Source organism: Palaemon carinicauda, chromosome 7 (assembly GCF_036898095.1).
Source record: "Palaemon carinicauda isolate YSFRI2023 chromosome 7, ASM3689809v2, whole genome shotgun sequence".
NCBI lineage: Eukaryota > Metazoa > Arthropoda > Malacostraca > Decapoda > Palaemonidae > Palaemon > Palaemon carinicauda.
The window spans coordinates 160,833,316-160,858,421 of record NC_090731.1 but is presented as its reverse complement, the minus strand read 5'-3'; the positions used below and the strand labels follow the sequence as shown (position 1 = coordinate 160,858,421).

General features: G+C 38.3%; 1 protein-coding gene across 4 annotated transcripts in view; it reads right to left on the bottom strand.

Annotated features, from left to right (window-relative positions):
* Positions 1–15,852, bottom strand: part of LOC137644107 (nuclear pore complex protein Nup58-like) — a 129,698-nt gene extending 113,846 nt beyond the window's left edge. For 2 of the 4 annotated variants that reach the window (XR_011045130.1, XM_068377056.1), the window contains exons 1-3: positions 15,686–15,850; positions 10,394–10,476; positions 3,869–4,006 (exon numbers count right to left, since the gene is read on the bottom strand). Coding sequence is in view for 3 of the 4 variants with exons in the window: in XM_068377056.1 (XP_068233157.1) it covers positions 3,869–4,006; positions 10,394–10,436 (181 nt within the window). In the remaining variant the exon portion in view is untranslated. Of the gene's footprint in view, positions 1–3,868; positions 4,007–10,393; positions 10,477–15,685 lie in introns of all 4 variants that reach the window. The other 2 variants (XM_068377057.1, XM_068377055.1) reach the window with 2 other exon arrangements.
* Positions 15,853–25,106: the final 9,254 nt, after the last annotated feature.

Sequence of the window (25,106 nt, the reverse complement as noted above, 5' to 3'; positions counted from 1 at the left end):
CGTCAACAGGGCGCACAACCAACCGGTAGGAAGGTTGTTGGCCAGAAGGTTCTTCTCCGTATTAAGTCCTCTATCAAGGACACAAGCTTGGACTGCATGTCTTGCAGCAAAGCTCATTAGGGTCTACGGGAGCAGGTGTGGCAACAGACGGGGTTAGCAACTGAAGCGGAACCATTTACCATCCCTGGAAGCCTTGTTATGTGTGACATAATAGTACAGCAAAACTTCAAAGGCTCGACAAAAGTTGAGAAGTTGACCTGTAAACAACTGGAGCGTCTCCTGGCTATGCGCCTGGCCGAGTCTACCAGAATTGAGAAGTCTACCTGGGCAGAGGCATGAACTCCCAAGCTGAGAACTTCTCTCGTGTCCTATCAGACTCTCGCTCTATAAGCCAGATAAAAAGAAGGGAAATCAAAAGGCTGAATCCCTAAAACTCCTCCTGGTGCAAAAACCAGTCGCCTAGCCGACGTAACGCTCTCTAGGAGAGCGAGAGAGCACTAGCTTAACAACAACGGCTTCGAAGTAGCTAGGCCTAGTGTAAGTTCTGACGTGAGGCGAACGAGGAGCAGCAGTTACAAGATCCAGACGAAGATCCTTAAAAAATCATCATGATTTAATTAAAGTCCATAGGAGGCTAAGCAGCTTAAGGCTCCTCTCCAAATGACAGAGTCCTCAAAGGAATATCAGTAGGAGGGAGAACAGCACTTTCTCATCTACAGGAACTTTGTCCGAGAAAAGCTAGGTTATCTCAGTGAGGGTCTCACTGGTGCATTAGCAGCAGACCAGAAGGCAACGTTATGTAACTGCTTGACAGTCTGTGAACTGTCAAAAACTGAACTGTCAACCACAACAGGTGCGTGAGGACATACAGCACTGGTGCATTAGCAGCAGACCAGAAGGCAACGTTATGTAACTGCTTGACAGTCTGTGAACTGTCAAAAAACTGAACTGTCAACCACAACAGGTGCGTGAGGACATACAGCACTGGTGCATTAGTAGCAGACCAGAAGGCAACGTCATGTAACTGCTTGACAGTCTGTGAGCTGGCAACAACCAAAGCTGTGTGGGGAAGCCTCAACTCCTGACTGACTAGTCTGCTGCGGGCGAGTGGCGGTAACCACAGTGGGTTGCGGAGGCTGACGCACCGTGTCAAAACACGGCAGCTTAACTCCACCCTCCTGTTGTTGTGGTAGCACACGCACGTCAACGGAGGGTTCCGTGCGTCTGTGAACGTCAGCATGCGTCTGGCAGGGTCGACTGCGCATGGGTGGAGGAGCTCTCACAGCTGGAGTGTGGGAGCAGGCAGCCACAGCGTCTGCTGGGCGCACAACCGTGGTAGGTTGTAGGCTAACGGGTGCAGCGTCAACCTTCTCCGCACGATACTCCTGCAAAAAAGATGCTAACTGTGTCTGCATAGACTGTAGCAAAGACCACTTAGGGTCTACAGCAGCAGGTGCGGCAACAGACGGTGTTACTGCCTGTTGCGGTACCGCTTTACCTCTCTTAGGAGGTGTGCAGTCATCGGAAGACTGCAGCGAGTCCGAACTGACCCAGTGGCTACACCTGGGCCGTTGGACTTGCGCGGAAGGGACCGACTTGCACTTAATAAGCTGCGAGACCTTGGTCCAAGGTTTCTTACGAGAAACCTCTTCCGCAGACGAGAAGTAAATGGGCTCTCTCGTCTTTGTGTGGGTGGGGCGATCTTGGGTAGATACGCCCGAAACCACGGAGGGAAAAAACGTCTGTTCGTTGATCAAGGCCTGACGAACCCATAAGTCATTCGACATTACTTCTCCCCTGGGCTTGGGAGCTTGCAAGAGGTCCCGGACTAGGTGAACGACAGGCACGAACAGACGAACCCTCGGACGCAACACTGTAACACTTTGCGCATATCACTTTATCACTTTGATTTTCTGTTTTGCACTTATTTCACTGAAATCGAAACTTTTACCGATTTCTACCTGAAACACGCAATCCTACCCTTCATTAAAAGGTAGTAATTGCGAAAACAGTCGTATAATGCAACAGAAAACATATATAAAGATAAAGAATTCAGTGGCTGGGAAAGAGACTAAACACTAGTTCAAATAAACTACGTTTACAATCTCTCACCGCACATAGCCTGGGAACAAGAATAAAACCCTAGAAACGTTTTACCTTCTTCCCCTACAGCGACTAGGGAGGAGAGTAAAACGAGAACAACGTTACCCGCTTGAACGAAACGTTTTTTCTCCTCTCTCTCCCTCCGTCTCTATCTCTCTCTTTCTCTCTAGATTTCGCACCTGAGAGAAGAGCCCAATTATATATCGTCAAAACATGTTATTTGCTAAAGGAAAAAACTGAAAGGTTTTCCAAATAAAAAGTTCCTTTAATTTAGAATTTAAACCATTTAAGCTAAGAAAGAATGAACGAAACGCTAGAATCGGTTTACTCTTACTGCAAAGTGAAACCGTGATACACTCTCTCTCTATCGTAACGATAGAGCGCATGTTGAACGTCCTGAACGTCAACAACTGCGTAGATTAAAAAACTAAACGTTAGTTCATCTTTGAAAACAGTACGAGACTATCAAAGAAATTCTTTCATAAAACATTAAATTTAAAAAGTTTTAAATTCTTTAAAGGTTAAATACGATATAACGGGCTCAACGTTGATTAACTTCGGTTCCAAGTTAGGACCGCCTACTATCAGGAAAGGTCGCATATAAACAAAACATAAAAATTTATTTTTATATGTTTATAATAAAAGGAAAGTTAATCGAAGAGGCCTAATAAAGGCGGAGAGATATAAAATATATAGATCTATAACGTGTTAAGCAAAATTACTAAAAACCTAAACACACTTCCGTCTAAGGGAAGGGTCGGCCATTTAAAAGTGAAAGAGAGTCCATACTCTCTTTGTCACCATAATTAAATCTATCCAAAACGAGTTCAAGTTTTGAAATGAAGATAAAACCCCTGCATAGCGAAAGCTCAAAACTGGAATAGTGTACTTCACCAAATAGTTGTGAAAAAAAATCCAGTTAGTAACAGCGTATTTAGTAGGTCTTGCCAGTGGCACGACAGAGAGAAAATTGGTTCTGTGTTGACATCGAGTACTTGAGTACCTACTTGACAGATGGTGCTGTTGATGTACACCCCCACCTGTATAGCGATCGCTGGCGTATTCCGCTCGTAGGTTTTTCTGTCGGGCAGCAGAGCTGACAGCTATATGATCATCGGGTAAGTTTAATATTGAAAAAGGTACTTTACTTCTGTTATTTATTGATATAGTGTACTCGACATATGGCTAACTTGTCGTTTGTTGATTAATACATCTTAGTGAAGCTCTCTGTTGTTTAATAATTTACTCTTATTATTATCATTTGTTGATTTACTTTTTTTTTTTGTAAAGATATTTCTATTGTTTTTTGATCTAGCCAGCATTCAGATAAGTTGCCATTTGTTGATTTAAAACCTTCTAGGTAACATTTTCCTTCTCTACACTGTTTTAATTTTCATTTTCCAATAATCTATTCAAGGACCCCTATATCATGGTTTCATAATTCTAGTCAGATCATGAATTTACATGAATTTGTCTAAATATCCTTTGAAATACTCATTCCTTCTTACAAACGTGGGCATACTATTTTATCTTATTTCTCTTCCTGTTTTTTTTTTTTATTTAGTTTTTATAGTATATATATTAAAAGTCTATCTTAATATTGTTACTGTTCATAGAATATTTTATCTCAATTATTCATTACTTTCTCTTGCAGTTTATTAATTTCCTTTCCTCACTGGACTATTTTTCTCTGTTGAAACCCTTTTCCAACAAGGGTTGTTGCTAAGCTGCTAGTAGTAGTAAATAATAATATCAATGTACTTACCAGCAACAGTCGCCGCTGGTGCACCCAGTGTACCAAAGCTGAATCCGCTGCCAGTTGAAGTAGTAGCTGGTGTTGACAAGAAACCTTTGTTGGCATTTGTGGTTATCGTCTGGGCCTGACCAAAACCAAATCCAGTTCCTGAAATAATTTGATACGGATACTTAATTCTAAGTATTATTATAAAAAAAAATATTTTTCTTGTTAAGTCATCTAATTACGAAACATAAGCAGCTAAAACCTTTAGGTATGTCAACTCCTTTTCCCATTATGATCCAAAAGAATCCAAACTGGCCATACATATGGACTCCTAAGTACCCCTACCAGCTGAAAATCACAAATTTTTAAAGTTAATTATATTTTTCCTAACTATACAAATCTAATTCCTTCAATAGGAGTGTTTTCAGTGTAGCTGAAATTCAGCTATTAAAACTTAAACAAGGAGTCTGCAGTTACTGGCCAGTGCTGGGGAACCACCACTTGTCCCCCTCCCCCAGCACTTAGAGTAGCCACTTTGACCCTCACATAGGATTTCTGGGGTGGCTGAGGCAGGATGTAAAGCTTGAAAGATTCAGGTTTGTTTAGTTTAGAAAAAAAAAAATTACTTTAAAACTTTTTATTCGTTCCTACCAGTATACAAACCTTTGTCTTTTAACAGGAAATTCATCCTAAGGAGAGAGGAAGTCCCCATTACCAAGCTGGCTGGTTTAAAAATCCAGGATGTATATGAACACTTTGACCTGAGGAGGTGCTAAATTTTCTACTCATGTCCACCTCCTACCACCTGAGAAAAGATTTGCTAGGTTCCTAAAAGGGTATGATGCTGAATGCGGGGTTCAATAGGTAATGGAGGTGTCCATATTCGAGTCATCTTCCCAATCGTAAAGACAATGGGGGAGATATTGTACTTCTAGTGTACTTTCTCATACAGAGAAAACACTCAGTACAGAAGCTTACCTGCATCCAGCAAATAACAGCGCAGCCACTGTATCTTGAGGGGAACGAAAAAAGGAAAAAGCTCTCTTTTTCTTCAAAGCATACACCTGCCACCACAAGGAGGCCACAACTTACACTCAGCACACAAGGATGATTGTGAACAATCATGGCCATAGGAAAAGCACAGAGAAAGTTTGGATCTGCAGCCAGTTTAACTAGATGTAAAGTCCATCCTCCCATGATAGTATCTTGCTTCACATTACTGTATAACAATCAACAGCCAGTATTCATTCCTAAAAGAAAATGAAAAGTGCGCTTAAGGCGGCATCAGTACGTCCGTACTCAATGTGGCCAAAACATAAGTGAACCTTTCGCTTAATTGCTTGTTAAACAATTCAACAGCCATCCAGCTTTTGTCCTGAAACATATTCCCTACCTTAAGGACGATGGTTTGTATCCAAGTAGGAACAAATAAAAATCAAAAGATTAAAACAGCCAGCTGGGGATGACGGATGTATGTGTACTATCCGGAGGCTAAAAATATACTCCTTATGCTTTGCGTGCCTAAAACATACTTAATTCATGCTTTTCTAAGGAAAATTTTCCTTTTTTTTATATAAAAAAAAAACGTTCCTTCCATTTCCCTATTTATGGTATTTCTTTTTTCTTTTTTTTTTTTGGTAAAATTTCATAATATTTAGCAGAATACTGTTTATGAATATCTAGTAAGTGTCTAACTGTTACTACCGGTGAAAGTAAGTTTTCCTCTCTGCTTACAGATTAGAAAACCTATTCTATAAATCTACTGTTAGCTATATAGCATATACTGTAATCCACTGTGGTACAATTGAGTTTAACTTTTAATTTGATAAAAATCATCTTCATTAAACTCAAGAACACAATTTTGATATTTTTTTTTTTAATTTTGCAGTGGCCTGAATGCTTAATCTAGTTACATTTCAGTCTTTTCTCACTTTTCTTAGAGAATCTTATCTAGCTTCCTTTGATCAGTTTAGGGCTACATATCTAATTAATTTGGCCTACATAGCTGAAGAAATATGTACTAGCACTGCTGATAAACAATGTAGTAATTTTGACTGATAAACCAAAAGACCTCAACTTTGTAACTATAGTCCATTTCTTTTAGCGGGTCATATTTGCACCGACTCACAGCGGTGCCCTTTTAGCTCGGAAAAGTTTCCTGATCGCTGATTGGTTAGTCAAGATAATTCTAACCAATCAGCAACCAGGGAAACTTTTCCGAGCTAAAAGGGCACCGTTGCGAGTCGGTGCAAATATGACTCGCTAAAAGAAATGGACTATAGTACTTGCAGGAGGCAGTTATGTAACTGTAACCTTAATTGCACTAAACTGTTACAGGCACAGGTATCAAATGAATTAGTACACAGGACTGTAATAGAACGAGGCTCTATATGCATACTCAACTATCACTGAGTGTTTAAAGATTATTGTTTCTACCACATATAAGGCTATCATAAAATACAGTGAACCCTCGTTTATCGTGGTAGATAGGTTCCAGACGCGGGCGCGATAGGTGAAAATCCGCGAAGTAGTGACATCATATTTACCTATTTATTTAACATGTATATTCGGACTTTTAAAACCTTCCCTTGTACGTAGTACTGTTAACAAACCACCCTTTAATGTACAGAACACTTAATGCATGTACTACAGCACCCTAAACTAAAACAGGCACAAATATTAAAGGCGATTTTATATCATGCGTTTCCTAAACACCTAAAAAGCACGATAAAAAATGGCAACCAATGTTTTGTTTACGTTCATCTCTGATCATAATGAAGAAACAAACTCATTTAGTGTACAGTACACATATATGTATAGGTTAGTTATTGCATCGATTATATTGATTATACAGTACTGTATGTTGATTTTTTTATTACCAATGTTTTAGTTTACGTATTTTTCTTAGGACTTCCAAATGAAATGTTTTTCTTTATGACGCCGCCTGAAACGACGGCGTGTACGCTCAGTAAACAACCACGCTCAGAACAAACAAGGCATTTAACGCGCATGATGATAGTGATAAATAATGATACAGTACATACAATATTTACAGTAAAAGCATTTACAAAATATGTTACCTTACAAATATAAATTATACAGTATTGTACGTAGCAAAGCAGGAAAACAATTTACGAGAGAGAGAGAGAGAGAGAGAGAGAGAGAGAGAGAGAGAGAGAGAGAGAGAGAGATTGTTTTACGTACGTAAATGTAAATTTTAAACAAAAAAAATATGATAGGTTACAACATGTAGACTTTTAAAACCTTCCCTTTAACTTAATGCATACAGTACGTACAGTACTAAACTATAAAACAGGCACAAATACAGTTTTAGAATGTACAGTAAGAATATTAAAGTAAAAAATAAAGTTTGTTACTGTACTCACCACGAAAGAAGTTGAAGAAAAACTTGAATGGTGATGGCGATGAATTTGCTGCACAGTAGAAATGATGATGATGAAGCTGATGATGTGTTCTACTGTGCAGCCAATGATAGTATTTTACGTCTCTTCAGACGGAGGTGTCTTTTCCTGGGACACCTCTTCAACTTCTTCCTGGGAAACTTCTTCAATTTCTTCCGAAGGCGTACTAGCAGGAGGAACTGGCTCTTTTTTGCGAGGCTGGAAGAACATTGTGATCGGAAGTTGTTGCCGCTGCTTCTTTTTTCGATCCAAGAGCATTTTGTAGGGAGTCATGTCTTCATCGATCTTGTTGCAGAATTGCATCAAGCGAACCATATCCTCGTCCCACTCTTGCAACATTTCTTTCAACTCCTTCGCATGGTTGCAGGCCTTGGCAAGCCGTTCTAATGTTAAGCCCGTTTCTTCGACATTTTCTTGGGTCTCTTCCTGGGTATCACTCTCTTCCTCACTTGCCGATTTCGTCAGGTCTTCGAGGTCTGCGTCAGTTAGGGGCTGGGAATGGCAGTCCAACAACTCGTCGACGTCTTCAGTCGTCATGTCGCCAAACCCGTCACCTCCAATTATGGCAGCCAACTGCACAGATTTCCGTATTGCAGAGTGTTGGATTTCCGACGGAGTAAATCCCTTGTCGTCGTAAACAATATCGGGCCACAACTTCTTCCAGCTCGCATTCACGGTTGCAGGTTTCATCTCTTGAAGTGCCTTCTGAATATTCTGCAGGCACGTGGCTATGGTGTACTGCCGCCAGTACGCCTTCAAGTTAAAATCTTCATCCTCGTCATCTTGGGCAGCATCCACACACGCAACGAGGTCCGCCAAGGTATTCTTCGTGTAGAGGGCCTTGAACTCCCTGATAACCCCCTGGTCCATCGGTTGAATTAATGACGTGGTGTTGGGTGGCAGGAACTCAACCTGAATGCCCTCATGCGACAGGTCAGTTGCGTGTCCACCAGCGTTATCCATAAGGAGAAGGATCTTGAATGGCAAGCCCTTCTCTAAGAGATATTTGCTGACTTGCGGGATAAAACACTGATGGAACCAGTTGGAGGTCAGCATCTTCGTAATCCATGCTTTTTGATTATGCATCCAGTACACGGGAAGGAGATTCTTATTTTTATTTTTCAAAGCGCGAGGATTTTTCGACTTATAAATAAGCCCCGGCTTTAACAAAAATCCAGCAGCATTGCCACACATCACGAGGGTAACGCGATCCTTGAATGCTTTAAAGCCAGAGGCTTTGGCTTCCTCTTTGAACAGGAAAGTTCGCGACGGCATTCTCTTCCAAAACAAGCCAGTCTCATCCATATTAAAGACTTGTTCCGGCTTGTATCCACCTTCGGCGATAATATTCTTGAACGTCTGGTTCACGTAAGTTTCAGCAGCGGCAGTGTCAGCGGAAGCAGACTCCCCATGCAGGGAAACGCTTTTCAGGGCGAAGCGTTTCTGAAACTTAGCGAACCATCCTTTGCTTGCGGAAAAACGTTTCTGAGGCTGGGAATCTGTGGATGTCCCTGGTTGAGGATCATCTGCATCATCATCATCTTCAGCATGGTTGCCGTCGTCGTCTTTAGGTTCCTTTGCAGCAAAATTCTCATATAAGCTCAAAGCCTTTGTTTGGATGGTGTTCGTATCCAACGCTATGTTCTTCTTCCGGCAGTCGGCAATCCACACAGCTAAAGCACCTTCCATGCGTACGATCGTTTTATTACGCGTTGTAACGACTCGCTTCGCTGATCTGCTAAAGGTGATTGCAGCCGTCTTTCTAATGTTCGCCTCGTCCTTCTTGATATAGCGAACAGTAGATTCGTTGATGCCAAAATGGCGGCCGGCGGCCGCGTAACTTCTACCATCTTTTAACATGTCGAGAAGCGTAACCTTCTCAGCTATCGTCATCATCCTTCGGTGGCGTTTAGGCTCACTACCAGCCTTAAGAGAAGCAGAATGCTTGGGAGCCATTACAGTAGGATTTACAGTAACAAAAAGTTCAACTTAAAAAAGTCGCACACAGCACAGATTCACACACTTAAGAACGTCTACTCAGCGATACGCGGTAACAGAGAGTGGACGATCCAGCCCCGCGAGAACTTTGATGCTGCGGGTAGGAGATGCAGGCAAAACACCAATCACAGGCTAGATAACAAAACTTGAGTTCTGATTCGTCATCTATCAGCGCTTGAACCAATCACAACCCGTCTTACAGTACTATGATGCGTTGGTTACCTACTCATAGAAGATGCCCCGTGCATACCGAACGTACGTAGGTTAAGTACAATACCGTAATAATAATGAATAATGATAATAATACTGTACAGTAATAATAATAATGATAATAATAACAATAATAATTTTATTAACAACAACAACAACAATAATAATAATAATAACAATAATAATAATACAGCTTTACGTACGCTATTTTACGCCTCTCTCTCTCTCTCTCTCTCGTACGCTTATTCGAAACGTGATTTTTGCAACAAAGAATATTATTGGATGCAGTACTGTACTACGTACGTATACATACAAAAGATTCATGGAAAAAAAGCACATCCATTACAGTACACACCATTCTAATATGGTATGACTGCATCTGATTTGCGTTTCATGTTCGATTTAATTTTACTACGTACTGTATACAGTACTGAATTATCGTATGATCACATTCTCTTTTCGTGTTTTATTTCTTTCTGTGCCGAATTATATATCATATGTAATGCAATGAACAATCAGTAAGAACAGATATTACTAATTACAGTATTAATGGAATTACAGGTAACAAAATATCGTATTTGGTTGTCTTCAGATTTCGCGGTATTTTCGAATTTTCCGGAAAATCCGCGATATGTATATATATATGGGTTATGGGAAAACCCCGCAAAGTGGTGAATCCGCGATTGTCGAACCGCGAAGTAGCGAGGGTTCACTGTAATGGTTTTGTGATGAAACTACTGTACTGTGTTACAAGAAATCTGTGATTCTAAGACAGTAATGCCACCTTGATTAGATAAACAAAATACAGTATGACAAGTTTATAAAAAACTGTTAGGTAAAGTTTTCACACAGCTTTAGTCATCTTTGCCAGACTACCTTGCATATATTTACACTTTGAAAAACATCGTAAAGTACTCACCTGTAGGATTTTGTGCCCCAAAGGTAAATCCACTACCACTCATCCTGGTGCCAGTAGGTATCTTTATGAAACTTGTAAATTAACTGGAAGTAAAATTATAGCAAACATTAAAAGTCTGTTATAAACAAAGCATAATGAATAGAACACAACATTCCTGTTTTTTTTTAAATAAGAAATTCAACAACAATGAATGTTTGAAAGTCAACAGCACAACGATTAGGTATTCTTATAGATAAAGGAACGTGGTTTTATACAGAAAAACTTCTGTTTTCTATGAAAATTACCTTTATTTCCATGGCAAATAAATAGTTAATAAGATATACCCTAATATAGCCTAGGGTAAATCAATAATGGTAAAACTAACCTTTTCTTCTCAATACATTATTCTCTGGGATGCATAATAAATCCACGAAAAATTACACAAAATATTGGCATTCTATTCCCCTGAAATATTCATTTCACGCTTTTGTTTACATTCTAAAAACCACACGTATCTGCCCCTGTTCGTAAAGTTTTTTAAGTGCGATTCTGAGTTATCTTTTAGGGAAGACCAACACATTTTCTATTGTAATTTGACTGTGAAGATGGCTAAGACAAAGAAAGATGTATCTGTCAATTATAAGGCAAGGAATTTTTCGTGATTTATTTAGAGAGTTTATGACCTGGAAAGGGGAGTCCGAGGGGCTTGCCACCAGGCTAGGTCTGTGACCTGGGAAGGGGGGTCCGGAGACTTGGCACCGATTAGGTCTGTGACCTGGGAACTGTTAGGTTAGGTGGGTTTGTTAGGTTCTGTGGCCTTTTACGAATCTCAAAAGTGTTAAATAATCTCGTTTTTTTCTGTTTTCACCCATCCAAAGACCCTGGTTCCCACCTGTGTATGTCAGGAAGGGGGAATAACAGAACGGTTTATTTGCGGTGGAAATAAAAGTAAAATTTGTTGAAAACACAATATTTACAGAAGAAAAAGTTGTTTTTACTATTTGAAATGTTCTGTTATCCTATAATTTTACTAACCATTACAGTCCCATTCAGGACATAGCAATAATGTACTGTATATGAACAATAGGGTAATGCACAGTACTTGATTTTTCCCACAACAGTTCAAAATTAATAATTGCATTATGACAAGTGCTCAAGGAATTTGTATTTTTTCCTAGACATACAATGATGAGTCTTTTATTAGAAGTATATTCTGATGATAACTGAATAGTCACTGAAGCTTGGTGATGAGGTAGTTAACATCTGTCTGGTAGTTAAAGAGAGCAGGTTCCTCTCACCTGCCTGACATAACTTAGCCACTTTTTACCTTCAGCATCAGGAGGGGTGGTTGAAGTAAGATTTTGTTAAAAGACTCAGGTATTTCTAGGAAACATAAACATTGCTATAAAAGACTCAGCTATATCTAGGAAAAATGCAGATCGTTTAAAAGCTTGTTGTTTGTTCCTACAATATCAAACAAACTTTGTTTTTTATCAAGGAGACTTACTGGTAGGAGTTAAAGTTTCTCTGAAATAACTGGCCGTTCTTTATGTCCACTTGTATCATTTTACTCAGACCGTACTGGACCTAGGAATAGGCAGCTCCAGCACCCCACGGAGATACTGAAGCTTCTATTGCCTCAGCCAGTACAGTACAAGTTTTGAGGGAAAACTTGTACCAGGGAAATTAGTAGCACAGATCTTCCTCCCAAGAAAGCAAGATTGAGTCGAAGATAGCTTATCAACCCCATGAGACAATGCAAAGGAATTGGCCATTGCTCTATAACCAGCAACCATATCTTGTTGAAAGGAAGGAAATGCTGATTTTCTATAAAAGCTTACCTTCATCCTTGTCTGTTCTAGCCTGTACTTGACCTGGCAACAACTCATATGGAGGGGAAAAAAAGAAGAGAAGCACCGTCATTCAACCTTTCACCCCTAGACTTATGCCATTCTTGTACTTACACTGAATTATATTTAGGAGTTTAGGCTATACAGCATAGTGCTGGAATTTATGAGGCCCTTCAGCAAACCAAGTGCAACTGGGGGAAACCCTCATGTTACAGTATAAACTAAAAGTTAAAAGAGGCTGGATAGCAAGATGAAAGAAAGTGGAAAGAGGTAAAATAGAAGGATATAAAGCAAATGAAGCTAGAAAAAATTTAATGATGAAATTACCCTAAGAAATTACTCTAGTGCACTGTTGGAATTACCCCCTTCGGTGTTGATTTCCATAGGACTCCCCAAAACTATAGGCTGAAGCAGCAGCAGCAGAAGCAACAGGTGTTGCTCCCTAAGCAATACCGACATTTGGACCAAGAGAAGAGTCTCATTTTTCTCACAATAATGAGCCCTATTCATCATATCCATAGGCTGGGTGAACCGCCTTGTGCATAGGTAACAGGAAACATTGCACAATCGATGGCTTCTTCCCAGAACCCCAGAACATGTGCCTTAGGTTTGATCTCCCTTTTTAAACCAGGCTCTAGACACCATGAACATTCTAAACAAACAGGTTTCTGGTGCAGAGAACTCTTTGAGATTGAGTCTGTCATCAAAATTACAAGGTCCTGCCTTATCTCAACAAAGGAAGTTCTAAATGCGCAAAGGGGCACATCCTAGTCCTCTTTTGTTCTACCTGAATGTTGCAGATCCAGCAAAAAGCTGATTCTCTTACCTTCCACATTTTCTGCTCCACAGCTGCAAAACATGGAGGCAGCAGCTATGTCAGCATTTCAAGACTCTTTAGTACCCATTGTACTGAATGATGTTGCATCCTCCAAAGGGTACTAGTTTCTCTGGGGAGGTGAGGTGACGAAGAAGCTTCTGTCACAGATGGGCTCGGTGGAACTCTTTCTCGAGAAGAGGTGTTGTGATCTGTCTCAATTGCTGGAGTCTCTATGTAGATGGTAACACTCTGCCTTGGATAGAGTCTATGTCCATACCCAGGTACTGTAGATGACAGCGAGTCTAGTCTCAACTTCTCGTAATTTGACTGAATCTCTAAATCATAGCAAAATTTGATAAGCAGGTCTCTGTCGCAAACAAGCCGAGATCTTGACTCCGCCAGTAGAAGTCAGTATGATAAATGGTAATTACCTCTCAAACACAACCAATGAATATTGATTTGTTAATCTAGTTAAGCGCTTGAAAAACATATCATTTGTTATTGAGATACTGTAGTTCTCTCCATGAAAATAAGAGTTACCAAAGTGCCTCATACATATTGTTGCACTTGAACCCAAAACAAATTATTCTTGAAGTACACCAACACCTCCAGAAGTGGAGCAGCAGCAGAAGACTTATGGGCTCTGGCGGATGTTAGAGCCTCCAGAAGTTTCTCCACAGACAGGGCACCCTCAATCCCAAGCGAAGGCCACAACCTAGAAAGATCCAATTTCTCACAAGGATTGTCAACAGTAAATTCAGCAGAGGGAGATGGTTAAGAGAGAAAGAGGGGTGTATTGCCCCCACTAGGGGGCAGTCTCTCTTCACTAAAAAGGGTTCCCCAGAAGACCCAACCTTGGAAGAAACCACAGTGAAAACAGTAGGATTTGTTCCCGAAGAAGGGTTGTTATGGCCTATTGGTAACATCTCTACCTGGTGATAGCCAGACTGGTGTTCGCATCTCGGTCAAGCTTGTTAGTATCTTGTAGTGTCTGCAACCTCACCATCCTTGTGAGCTAAGGATGGGGGGTTTTGGGAAGCTTATAGGTCTACCTACCAAGTATTCAGCTGCAATTGCTTGGCCTGCCCTGGTCTTACCTTGGATGGAGAGGGGACTTGGGCACTGATCCTTTGTATATATTGTCCTGCTTATTAGGGCAATGTCACTGTCCCTAGCCTCTGCCATTCATGAGTGACTTTTAAACCTTCAAGGGAAAAAGGAGCTAGAGTTTCTTAGGCATCAGCTTGGCCTTGGACAAGCTTGATGAATCCCTCTTAAGCTTCTTCCTCTTCACAAACTCCACCCACTGCAAAGAAGGCCACTCCCTACACTCCTCGCAAGGTGTTAACTGCGAGCAGTTATGCCCTCTGATAAAATAATGAAGCCAATGGGAGTCCATCTCTAGCTTGCACATGTACCGGCCCTTCCTAACTGGCTAAAGTCGCATTTCTGGCTTAGTGGTGGACATCGTAAGAAAGGAACACAATCATTCTGGAAAAGAGAAAAAGAAAGATCGGACAACCAAGTCAGAAATGCAGCAGAATACATGCGTACGCAGCTGCGGCCGAAGTCAAAATGAGGGTTGGTCTACCTGTCGCGTGAGCGGGGCTAACTTGTCATGTGGGCGGGATTTACCCACATCTGGCAACCATTCATACTTCAACTTGCTAAAAGTCTAAAGGTCATTCGTTTGTATTACATGTAGGAAAAAAATAGTTTATTGTACAAGTCATAACAAATGGAATTTTAAAATGTCCTTAATTTGAAAAATGCGGATTTCAACCAAGTATTTCCGTCAGAATACTTTGAAGTACCTGTAAATACATCAGGAACATTTATTATTTTCTTCTTTAGGAATATTGTACTACAGTAAATATTTACCAACATGAATAGGATTTTTGTACTATTTAGATTGAAAACATCATAAAAACAGAAACTCATTTTTTCCTCGCCACAGATTTAAACTAAAATATAATCTGCCCATACATTAGTAATTAGTTACTCAATAAAAACTATAGTCGCTGCAATGATTCCGGACGAAGTAAGCCACACTCCCCGATGACGTTACAGCCAATCAAGTTTAGCCAGGTAGGAATTTTGGGGTGTATGTACGATAGCGGCCACCTGTATGTATTATTATGGCTAACTTAGAATACGACTGTGTAAGGGGGGTCGCATGGGGGAGTTAGCCCCCGTTAGGTATGTAGGTAAGGATACGGCTTGTAGGTTAGGTTAGGGAGGAAAGTTTAGGTCCATTTTTAATCAATGCATGAGGAACTGGCCGCTGATATACAAAGGCTCCGGAATTTCAAATACAACTTGTAAAAATGAATACTGAATAGTGTAAATAGGTACACTTATATTTCTACAACCTAAATTAGCAGGGATTTGGGTAAGCCTACGTTGCTAGGCTAGCTTTGATTAGGCCTATGAAAATTGATTTTTTCAAGATAGGCTAGGCGAGCAGTCTTTACCATTTTGATAATAATAAATAACCTACAATTTTAGCATATAAATACAGGCTGGATAAGACTACCAATTAAAATGCCCGTTAATTCATAGACAAGCTTAAGCTCGTCTAACTTTGACAGCAAAACTTTTTATTCAATTAAAATTAAAAAAACAAACCATTCTTAATATACTAACTCTCGTATATCAGCTTGATGATAAGTAAGTGATGTTGCACAGCATATATGATAAAAGTAATGTTTGAAATAAAAAATAAATCAAACGAGTTTTAAGATTACACGTTCACTTTTAAGTGTTGTTGTAAACGCGAGTTACGAACTTACGCCACTGTTATTTATGGTTCGTGTTTGCCTTTTCATCGGCTCCTCTTTAGTTTTTTTTTTTCTTTGGTTTTCTTTACCCTTTTTTCAATATGGTCTATATATTATTTTCTCTTTTTTCTATTCCTTCTGCCTTGAATAAAACATTTCCTATTATCTGCTCTTCCTCTGTAAATGGCTATTGCAATATTCTTTTTATTTGTCTTCTCTCTTCGCTGAGGTATTATTATTACTGTATTATTATTATTATTATTATTATTATTATTATTATTATTATTGTCAGCTAAGCTAAAACCCTAGTTGGAAAAGCAAGATGCTACAAGCCCAAGGTCTCCAACAAGGAAAAGTAGCCCAGTGAGGAAAGGAAATAAGTAAACGATACGAAAAATAATCAACATTTGATAAACTGCAGTAATAAGCATAACTATCTCTCCCAAAAGAGTAGCACTGCTGCGTATGGTAGTGCCCCTAAAATTTTTCATCACACTCCACTTTTTTATGTTTTGTTGTAATCTGTTTGTTTGATTTTCTCTGATGTTCATTATAGCTCCATGTAGTATTACTGTTAAGATTACCTAGCAGCAGATTTTTGCTATAACATAGTAAGTTAACTTACGAAAAACATAACATTAACAGTCCCTTGATATATCTATGTTTAACATTTCTTTTCTGGTTTTCCATAATTTGTGAGTAACATTTCTTTATTTAGACATGTTTCCATAGTTTTCTATTCAAAATAGTAGCAGGGTTTTTTATTGTGTATTTCTTTCTAGATGTGGCTTTATTAGTAAAATACACCCATTTCGGTGCTACTATAGTGTGAGGTCTACCGCCAAATGTCACCTACCTAGGTGGAGGGTGAGGTCTACCGCGTGACCAGCGTCCCAGAGCCCCGCACCTAACCATGGAACGTGTGAACTGCCCAAATCCATAAAAAACGTGACCTGTCAACGTGACCTGCCCATATGAAAGGAAGCAAATGGAGCTCCTAAATAAGTTTTTCCCTCGGCTTAAAAGGGATATACTGTAATCGATATCAGCATTCTACAGTGAACCACCAGCAATATTATGTGGATCCAGCGACAGGAGCACACACACAGGCAATTGAACGATCGTGGTTGGACGCTAAAACGATGATTCTGAAGAGAATAATGCGAGGTGTTGGTCGTCAGCTATTCCAGTCTCATCTTGATCATTTTTGCTGGAAGGGGATGAGAAAAAATTCCAATGATCTATTTGTGTCATTCTTAGAAGATGTACTAAGTGTGTATCGCTAGAATAAATGTATGGAAATATATGATAACATTTTTGATGTACGAAGAGTGTATCGCTAGAATAAATGTATGGAAAGATATGATTACCTGTTTGATGTATGAAGAGTGTATCGCTAGAATAAATGAATGGAAATATATAACATGTTTATTTTTACCTTTATTCCTTTTTTCTAAAGTAATTAGAAATCCAATGACCTATTTAAGTAATTTCTAAGATATGTTTAAATTAAGTGTTTATTGCCTAAACAAATGTATGAAATGTGTTTTATTATATGAGGGACGACTAATTCAGCGGTAGACCTCACGCTATAGTACTAACGGGAGGTAGATCTCACGCTATAGTGTGGTAGACCTCACGCTATAGTAGCACCCCCATTTCTTATGGTATTCAGTTTTTTTGCAAACTACTAGTGGATTAAACTTCTTCCTCTTCACATAATTTGACGTTTGTATCAGCATTTTCACATTTCCTCCTCCACTGCAGAACCAGTGTGTTGGTGTTTGCTCTAAATAGTAGCGATGAATCTTGTCCACATCTATGAATGTTTTATTATTCCTTTATATAAGGTTTCCATCTTTTGTAATCTTGCAACACACTTTCTTTTTATATTCCACCCTTCCATATTTTAGTCTAATGCTTTTATTACTGTATTTAGATCTTTTACTTTAAGGAGGCCCTAACGAAAATATTTATTTCACCAATACATTTCCGTTTGGTCCATGGTTCCTAACTACTCACGCCGCAAAATGAGCTTGCGGGCACTTTAATGCTCACTAGATAGGTGAAAAACCTCTGATATTATGCTTATTGTTATAAATTAACTTTTCCATGTAACCATAAATAAGTCTTAATTAAAATAATAAGCTTTAATTTCATCCCATTTTACATTAAAACAAGCTGTATTTCGTATTCATAGTTCCCAACTGATCACTCCGCAAAATAAGTTTGCGGGCACTTTATCGCATAGTAGATAGGTGCAAAGCTTCTAAGTGTATTTATCACTTTACTTAAGATTTTTTATTTGTACCATAAAAGACATTCCTAATGAAAATCGTAATCTTTAATCCTATCCATTCTACCTTGAATCAATTGGGATATTACCATGGTTTCACTAGTTTTGGCAGCCTATTGTGGTTCCTGATTTCTAACTGCTCACACCGTGAAAGAAGTTTGCGGGCATTCTATCACGTTAAAGATAGATGCAAAGCTTCTAAGCTTATAATCATTATTGTAATTAGGCTTATTTTATCTGTACCATAACTAAATTAATAATGAGAACCATAATATCTACTTTAATCCCATTATACCTTGAAATCAGTTGGGATAACTCCTTGCATCACCAGTTTTAACAATCTTTTGTGGTCAGTTTGGACTTTTTAAATTCTTCTTTCATATACATTGCCCTACTTATGTATGCAGCATGCATACGCTTATGTCATATTCATTACCTGTCCTAATTTTGGTCATTAAAGTAAATTTTCGGTAGTATCTTCTTCATCTTTGCATAAGTCACACACATCATCTATGTATTTCCCCCTGAAATTTGCTTTTAGCTTGAGCATGTTTAATCTTGCCTTCATAACAAGGATTGTTTATCCATATCTATTTCGCTTATATTTTCGTTTCCTTCTATGAATCGTATTTTTTTCTTTCGTAATTTTCTTCTTTTCTTAGAGTTTCTTCTATCATTTTCATAATTCTTTTCTTGTTTTTTTTTTCTTTTTTTTTCAGGGTTCTTTCCCCCCAACTTCTTTTTTCGTCTATTTCCATTCCACGTTTATAACAAATTTCTTCAATGCTGCCATTCCTGCACTTTCCATTGGGGTTCTTCAAATTATTCTTAATTATGTTATGGAGGAGCATTATCATTATTATCTTTATATTTCACTCTGCAAGACACTGACTATATTCTTGTTTCTGCAAGGATGCCCCAATATAGAGTACTTGCTGGTTACTTTTACTTTGACTTTTAGGGGTTTATTTCTCGCCCTCCATCAGACTCTAAGAGTCTGTTCAGGCGGGCCTTGATGTGTGAAAATAATTTCTTTTCAGTTTATATCTTGCTCTGTATCTTTTCAGTATTCGCTAGCATTTGTATTCAGGCTTAATAGTTTTCTGATCACTATTATAACACTTTCCAAAGAGATGAGTCTTCAGGTTTTTCTTGAGAGCTGCCACATTTTTGCTATTCTTGACATCAAGTGGAAGGTCGTTGAAGAGTCTCACTGCAGCATAACAAAACGTTCTTCCTCCTATTGCATGATTCACACTAATTTCGATTAGTCTATATAGGTCATCAGCATATCTAACTCTTACAGCAGCGCTAGTAGTTTGAGGGTAGGGGACCAAGCAATCACGAAGATATTTAGGCTTGTTACTTGTAAGTGCCTTGTAAGTCAACAAACAAATCTTAAATTCAATTCTAACCTTAACAGGCAACCAATGTAGATCGATCAGTGCAGGAGTTATTCTCTCCCGAAATTTAATGCCTTTCATCAGTCTAGCCGCCCGGTTTTGCACATTTTGAAGCTTTCTTAGTAGTGTATTGGGCAATTTATAGTACAGAGAATTGCAACAATCAAGCCTTGATACTACGTGACTCATCACTAAAACTTTTGTACTGCCCTCTGTTAAATATTTTCTAATAAATGCTATGTTTCTCAGGTGGTAGTTACACACTTTCACTGTATTCACTATTTGATCCCTCATTGGCAAATTACAATCCATCAGTACACCCAAATTTTTCACAACAGGCACAATCCTAACATCAGCATCACCAATTTTTATACTTTGAAATAACTGGCAATTCTTCAAAGCCACCTTTGTGCCAAAAAACATACATTCTGTTTTATCATCATTTAGTTTAAGACTTTTCCTCTACATCCATGATTTTATTTCAGTCATTATCTCATCAATTTTCTTCATTGTATCTTGTGTTGTCGAAATTGAAAGCTAGAACTGAGTATCATCTGCATATAGTTTAAAGCCCACTTTTTGTTTTTACAAGATATGTGATAGCTCGAGAGTATATATGTTGAACAAGATAGGGATCAGAACACTGCCCTGTGGTACACGTTTCATAAGAATTCTCTCACTAGATCGGTTTCCAGAAACTCCTACAATAGTCTTCCTGTTCGTCAAGTAGCTTCGCAAAAATTCCAGTGCTTCCTCGGTCACTCCAATGGACTTTAAGTCACCAAGTAAGTACTCGTGCACAGCAGTATCGAAGGCAGCACTAAGATATAACATAATCAAAATTCCACACTTTCCTTCATCAAGAAGACCTAGGCTATCATATCATTCATTATTGAGCATAAGGTAGTTTCCGTAGAGGGATTAGCTCTGAAGGCCGACTGATTTTCCGGGAATACCTCTAACTCATCAATATGCGCCCACAATTGCTCACTTATGATTTTTTTCAATACATATTTCTTATTATCCTATTTTGAAGGTTTTCCAGGTCTTCTATATTTTCATCTCTTAATTCACTTCATTTCTCATAATTAGCAAATATTTTTAGAACAACTACTGTTGCATTTCACTCTTTGGGGTTCACACTAGGGGTGTAATCTTTTCATCAGCTTTCCCAGGGGTCGTTTCAATCTAGCTGTCTTTTGTTAACAACTTTGTTAGCTTTCATAAATGGCCAGGCTTTTATCCTATACATTTGATATGTGTGTTTTCGTCCTAATGATTTGACATTTAAGCTTTTACCTTAGTAATTTATAAAAAGGGGAGCTCAGCATGAAGGACTAGACAATAATGTTATTCTTGCTTTAAGGGGCAAGGGTCAGCCCCATTACCCAATATTATTTCAGTTACTTAGAACTCCTTTATAACATACAAATTGTAGATATATAAACGAGCAGGCAAAGAAATGTGATTAACATATGTTAGAGAGACATTTATTTATGTTTATCATAGAGAATGAAAGAAAACGTATATTTCACTCCCAGAACTCATAGAAAATGTTAGCATTAATATTTATGGGAAACTAAAATAGATAACTTTATCAGGAATGTTTGAATGAGTAAATAAATGAATGAATAAATAAATAAATGAATAAATAGTTTATCAAGATCATAGATTTTTTATAAAGGCATTTATAGTAGTAGAATAAATTATTTTAATGAAAAATACTATTTGAGACGAGATATAAACGTGTTAAAAGATATATTCCAAATGGATTGGTGTTTTGATTTTTGTTTCTCATATTGGTTAATCCATGAATTATTCATGATATGTCAGAGAAATCAAACGAATATGATGCTAATGTGACATTGAATATAAAAAGAGTAGCCTACAAGTTTACTTCATAAACATAATTTTTTTGTTGTATTAGTAGCCCATCCCCTTATGTTTTTTTTTATAGACTTTACAACATAATAATCATTAAGGGATTAAGATTTACCGACAAACTTCCTGCGTTTATTCATATTCTCTTGAATGGAGTTGGGTAACGAAGGATGTGGGATCACTAAAGGTCTAGTTACGACTTTAATGATATATAGTGGGGGTATAACCTTAATATATAGACCTTCGCATAGCCTATGTTATTCATGGTCTAGAGGTCCACATCAGATTTCACATAACACCCCGTATCTTACAGGAAAAATACCCAGAGTGGTATAGGGCTTTTTAATTTTAAAAGAATATCAACCATCCTCTCTCTCTCTCTCTCTCTCTCTCTCTCTCTCTCTCTCTCTCTCTCTCTCTCTCTCTCTCTCTCTCTCTCTCTCTCTCTCTCTCTCTCTCTCTTCTGAAGTCTTTCTATATATCTTTCAATACCAATCATTTGTTCTACTATTATCAACCTCTCAACTGCCAATTCTGATTCCAGTTTCTACCAGCAACTCAGTGTATATTTTAATGAAATATTATGGTCAAGATGTTTGAGATTTGCAAATAATCAAGTAAAATAGCAATAAAATTGGTGGAACATTGCTGGAACCATTTTGATGTGTCAGTCAGCTGAGTCAGACTCAATTTGTCAGCTGTTGGTGAAAACGATTAGCAATCATGTCTGCCGTTAATTGATACTCCTGCTGGACAATTCTTCTGTTTCACGTTACTTTGAGGGTAATACATAATAGTTTAATCGATATTCAAATGATTTACAGTTAAAATTGTGTTCTTTCTTGTGAAACCGGTCTGATAGAATTGTATTTTATTGCCTATGCCTATTTATTTTTCGTTAAAATTATAGAACTGGAAGAAATATTGTATAGAAATAAGGGTAAATATATGATACTTTAATTTCTAGCCATAAACATGAACCCTATATTATTCCTACTCGCTATCTTGTGTTTTATGCATTTCTGACCATGGTTATTGGGGCAAACCACCCGTTCATGAGGTTTGGACCCCCTTATATATAGAGAATTATGGGGGACCCCAGTGGGAAACCGGGATTTTTAGGGTGGGGAAATGTCATAAACGAGTGATTGGCAGCTATAATGCTGGTCAGAAGTGCAAAATAAGCACAAGATAACCAATTGGAAAATATATGGTTCATAGGAATTATTGTACTGTATTGCAGGGTAATGTAACCTAGGGAAAAAACTACTTTTTTTTCTGTAGAAAAAGGTCCGTTCTTTTCTTTACCTAAGTGGCTGAAAACGGGATTATTTTAACTTTTGAGATTTGATAAAGGGTACAGAACCTAACAAACCCACCTAACCTAACCCCACCATTCCCAGGTCACAAACTAAAAGTGAATCACAAATTAATCCTTACAATACGATGAAGTAAATCACAAATAAATCCAGTAAAGGTTTACTGTATTACCGATTCTGATTTCGAACAGAAAATATATGTTTTACTGTAGTAAATAACGTAATTTGACCTCCATTTCAACCGCAAATAAACAGAACAACCAATTCGACTAACTTGAAGTAGCCGAACTGGTTGCTGTCATTACGGATAAAATGAAGGTGAAAACCGGTTAAATCACGTTATTTTCTACAGGAAAACTTATATTTTCTGTTAAAATGTTTAAATATAATGTCTTTTATTATATATATTTTGTTAAAATGCTTAAATATAATGACTTGTTCAAATTCTGTGTCACTTCAATCACGTATGTACTGAGAACGGTACCATTAGCAACGTTACCAATGATACACAGCGTTACCAACGTTACGGTGGCATTGCTAACGTTAGTAATGCTACGGTAATATTATCATGTGTATTTTAAAGAATTTTTCCCTATACCCTTTACACAATATATAAAAAAGTACAAAAAGGGTACAGAACCTAATAAACCCACCTAACCTAACCTAGAAGTTCCCAGGTCACAAACCCAATATAATGCCTTTGTTATATATATTATGTTAATCCGTATCACTTCACTCACATTACGATAACGTTAGCATTGTTATGATAACATTATATATAATGGGTCTTGTTCCTCCATTAGCTCGCTTCGCTCGCATGAAAATAAAACATCAAGCTCGTATGTACTGGCAAGCGGTAATGTTGAGCTGCGCACGCTAACATTAGTAATGTTACGTTAACATTAGCAACGTTAAATATAATGGTTCTTGTTCCTCACTTATGATCACAGGTAAAGAAAAATCAACCTCGTATGCACTGGAAAGCGGTAATGTTGAGCTTCGCACTCTAACGAAATATGATAAAACTAACTCATTAAAGTTAAAGAAATTAATGACTTTTATGACCGTGACGACGTAACGTGGGTCACGGGGGTGAACTTGTGACTGTGAGTCTGTAACGTCTTAACTGCTTTGCCTTATATTAGTACTGCACTTAGAACACTGTAAAAGTTGGTTTATTACATTACGAGATTTAAGAAAATTATCAACATTGGAATTCACCAAAATACTTTCAAGTATGGATTACTGAAGTCGTTACAGTTTTCTAAAACTTCGATCGTAAAATACGAAAAAAGACGTCACTTGAACTAACAAAGACCTGACTTGGGCAAAGGTTTCAACGGAAAAGGGTTAGTTGGAAGGTGGGGGTAGGGAAATATAAATCCCCCTGTGCAAACTTTAGATACGTATGGGTTCGTGATTGGTTAACGGAAAAGCAACGGAGTCTAGAGAATAAACATGAATGAACCAGAATGGGAAACTTGTCCAGAGCAAGTATTTATGTGAAATCTGGGAGTGAAAAGGTAATAACAAAATGTATATAAGTAAAATAGAAAGATAAAATGGAGTGTATGATAAATAATATTTGATGGGTAGCCTATATAAAATGAGGTGATTTTATAAGGTATCGGATAATAAGACGGGTAATACTGGGGTCAAACGTAATATTTATATGAGGGTATTACATAACTGATCAAGTAATAGACTTGAACAGAGCTTGTGGAGAAGACGAATAGTTACATTTCACGATTAGGGAAGAAGAAATCCTATTGGTGGGGAACAGTCTCTGCGTAGGGAGGCGGGATTTTTGCGTAGAAGGTCGAAACCTGCTATGTGCAAACGAACGAACGGGAGCGACTATAACCGGCAAGTAGATTGAGAAAAATTAAATGAGAAACACTGCTAATGTTAGCTTGTTACGCTAACATTTGATCTACATCACACGTTGGCAGCTCTGGTTACCATATTTTTTCATGAGACATAGCCTTTGCAATGGCGCCTCCAAAGTTTATCCAGTTATACTGTTTTGTCTTTTCCTCCGTTTATTATACGTCCAAGAAGGTAATGTATAGAGAAGAAAAGGCTAGTTTGTTCCGTAACCGAAATACAAACCACGCTATTTACAAAGGGTTATTACTTTTAGCGTAGCTGAAATGGCGAGCCATTAGAATTTAACGAGGGTGTATTACCCCCCGCGCTAGTTAGCGGGGGGGTAGGGGAGTGGTAGCTAGCTACCCCTCCTCCCCCTCACACACACGTGAATACTCACTTTCACTTTTGGCTCGGACTGTGACAGACGTCTCTGTCTTGGTCCTCGCTTGGCAGCCATTGTCTGTTTTGTCTTTACTTAATCGCTTACTTTTCTTTTACTCAGTATATATGTAAACA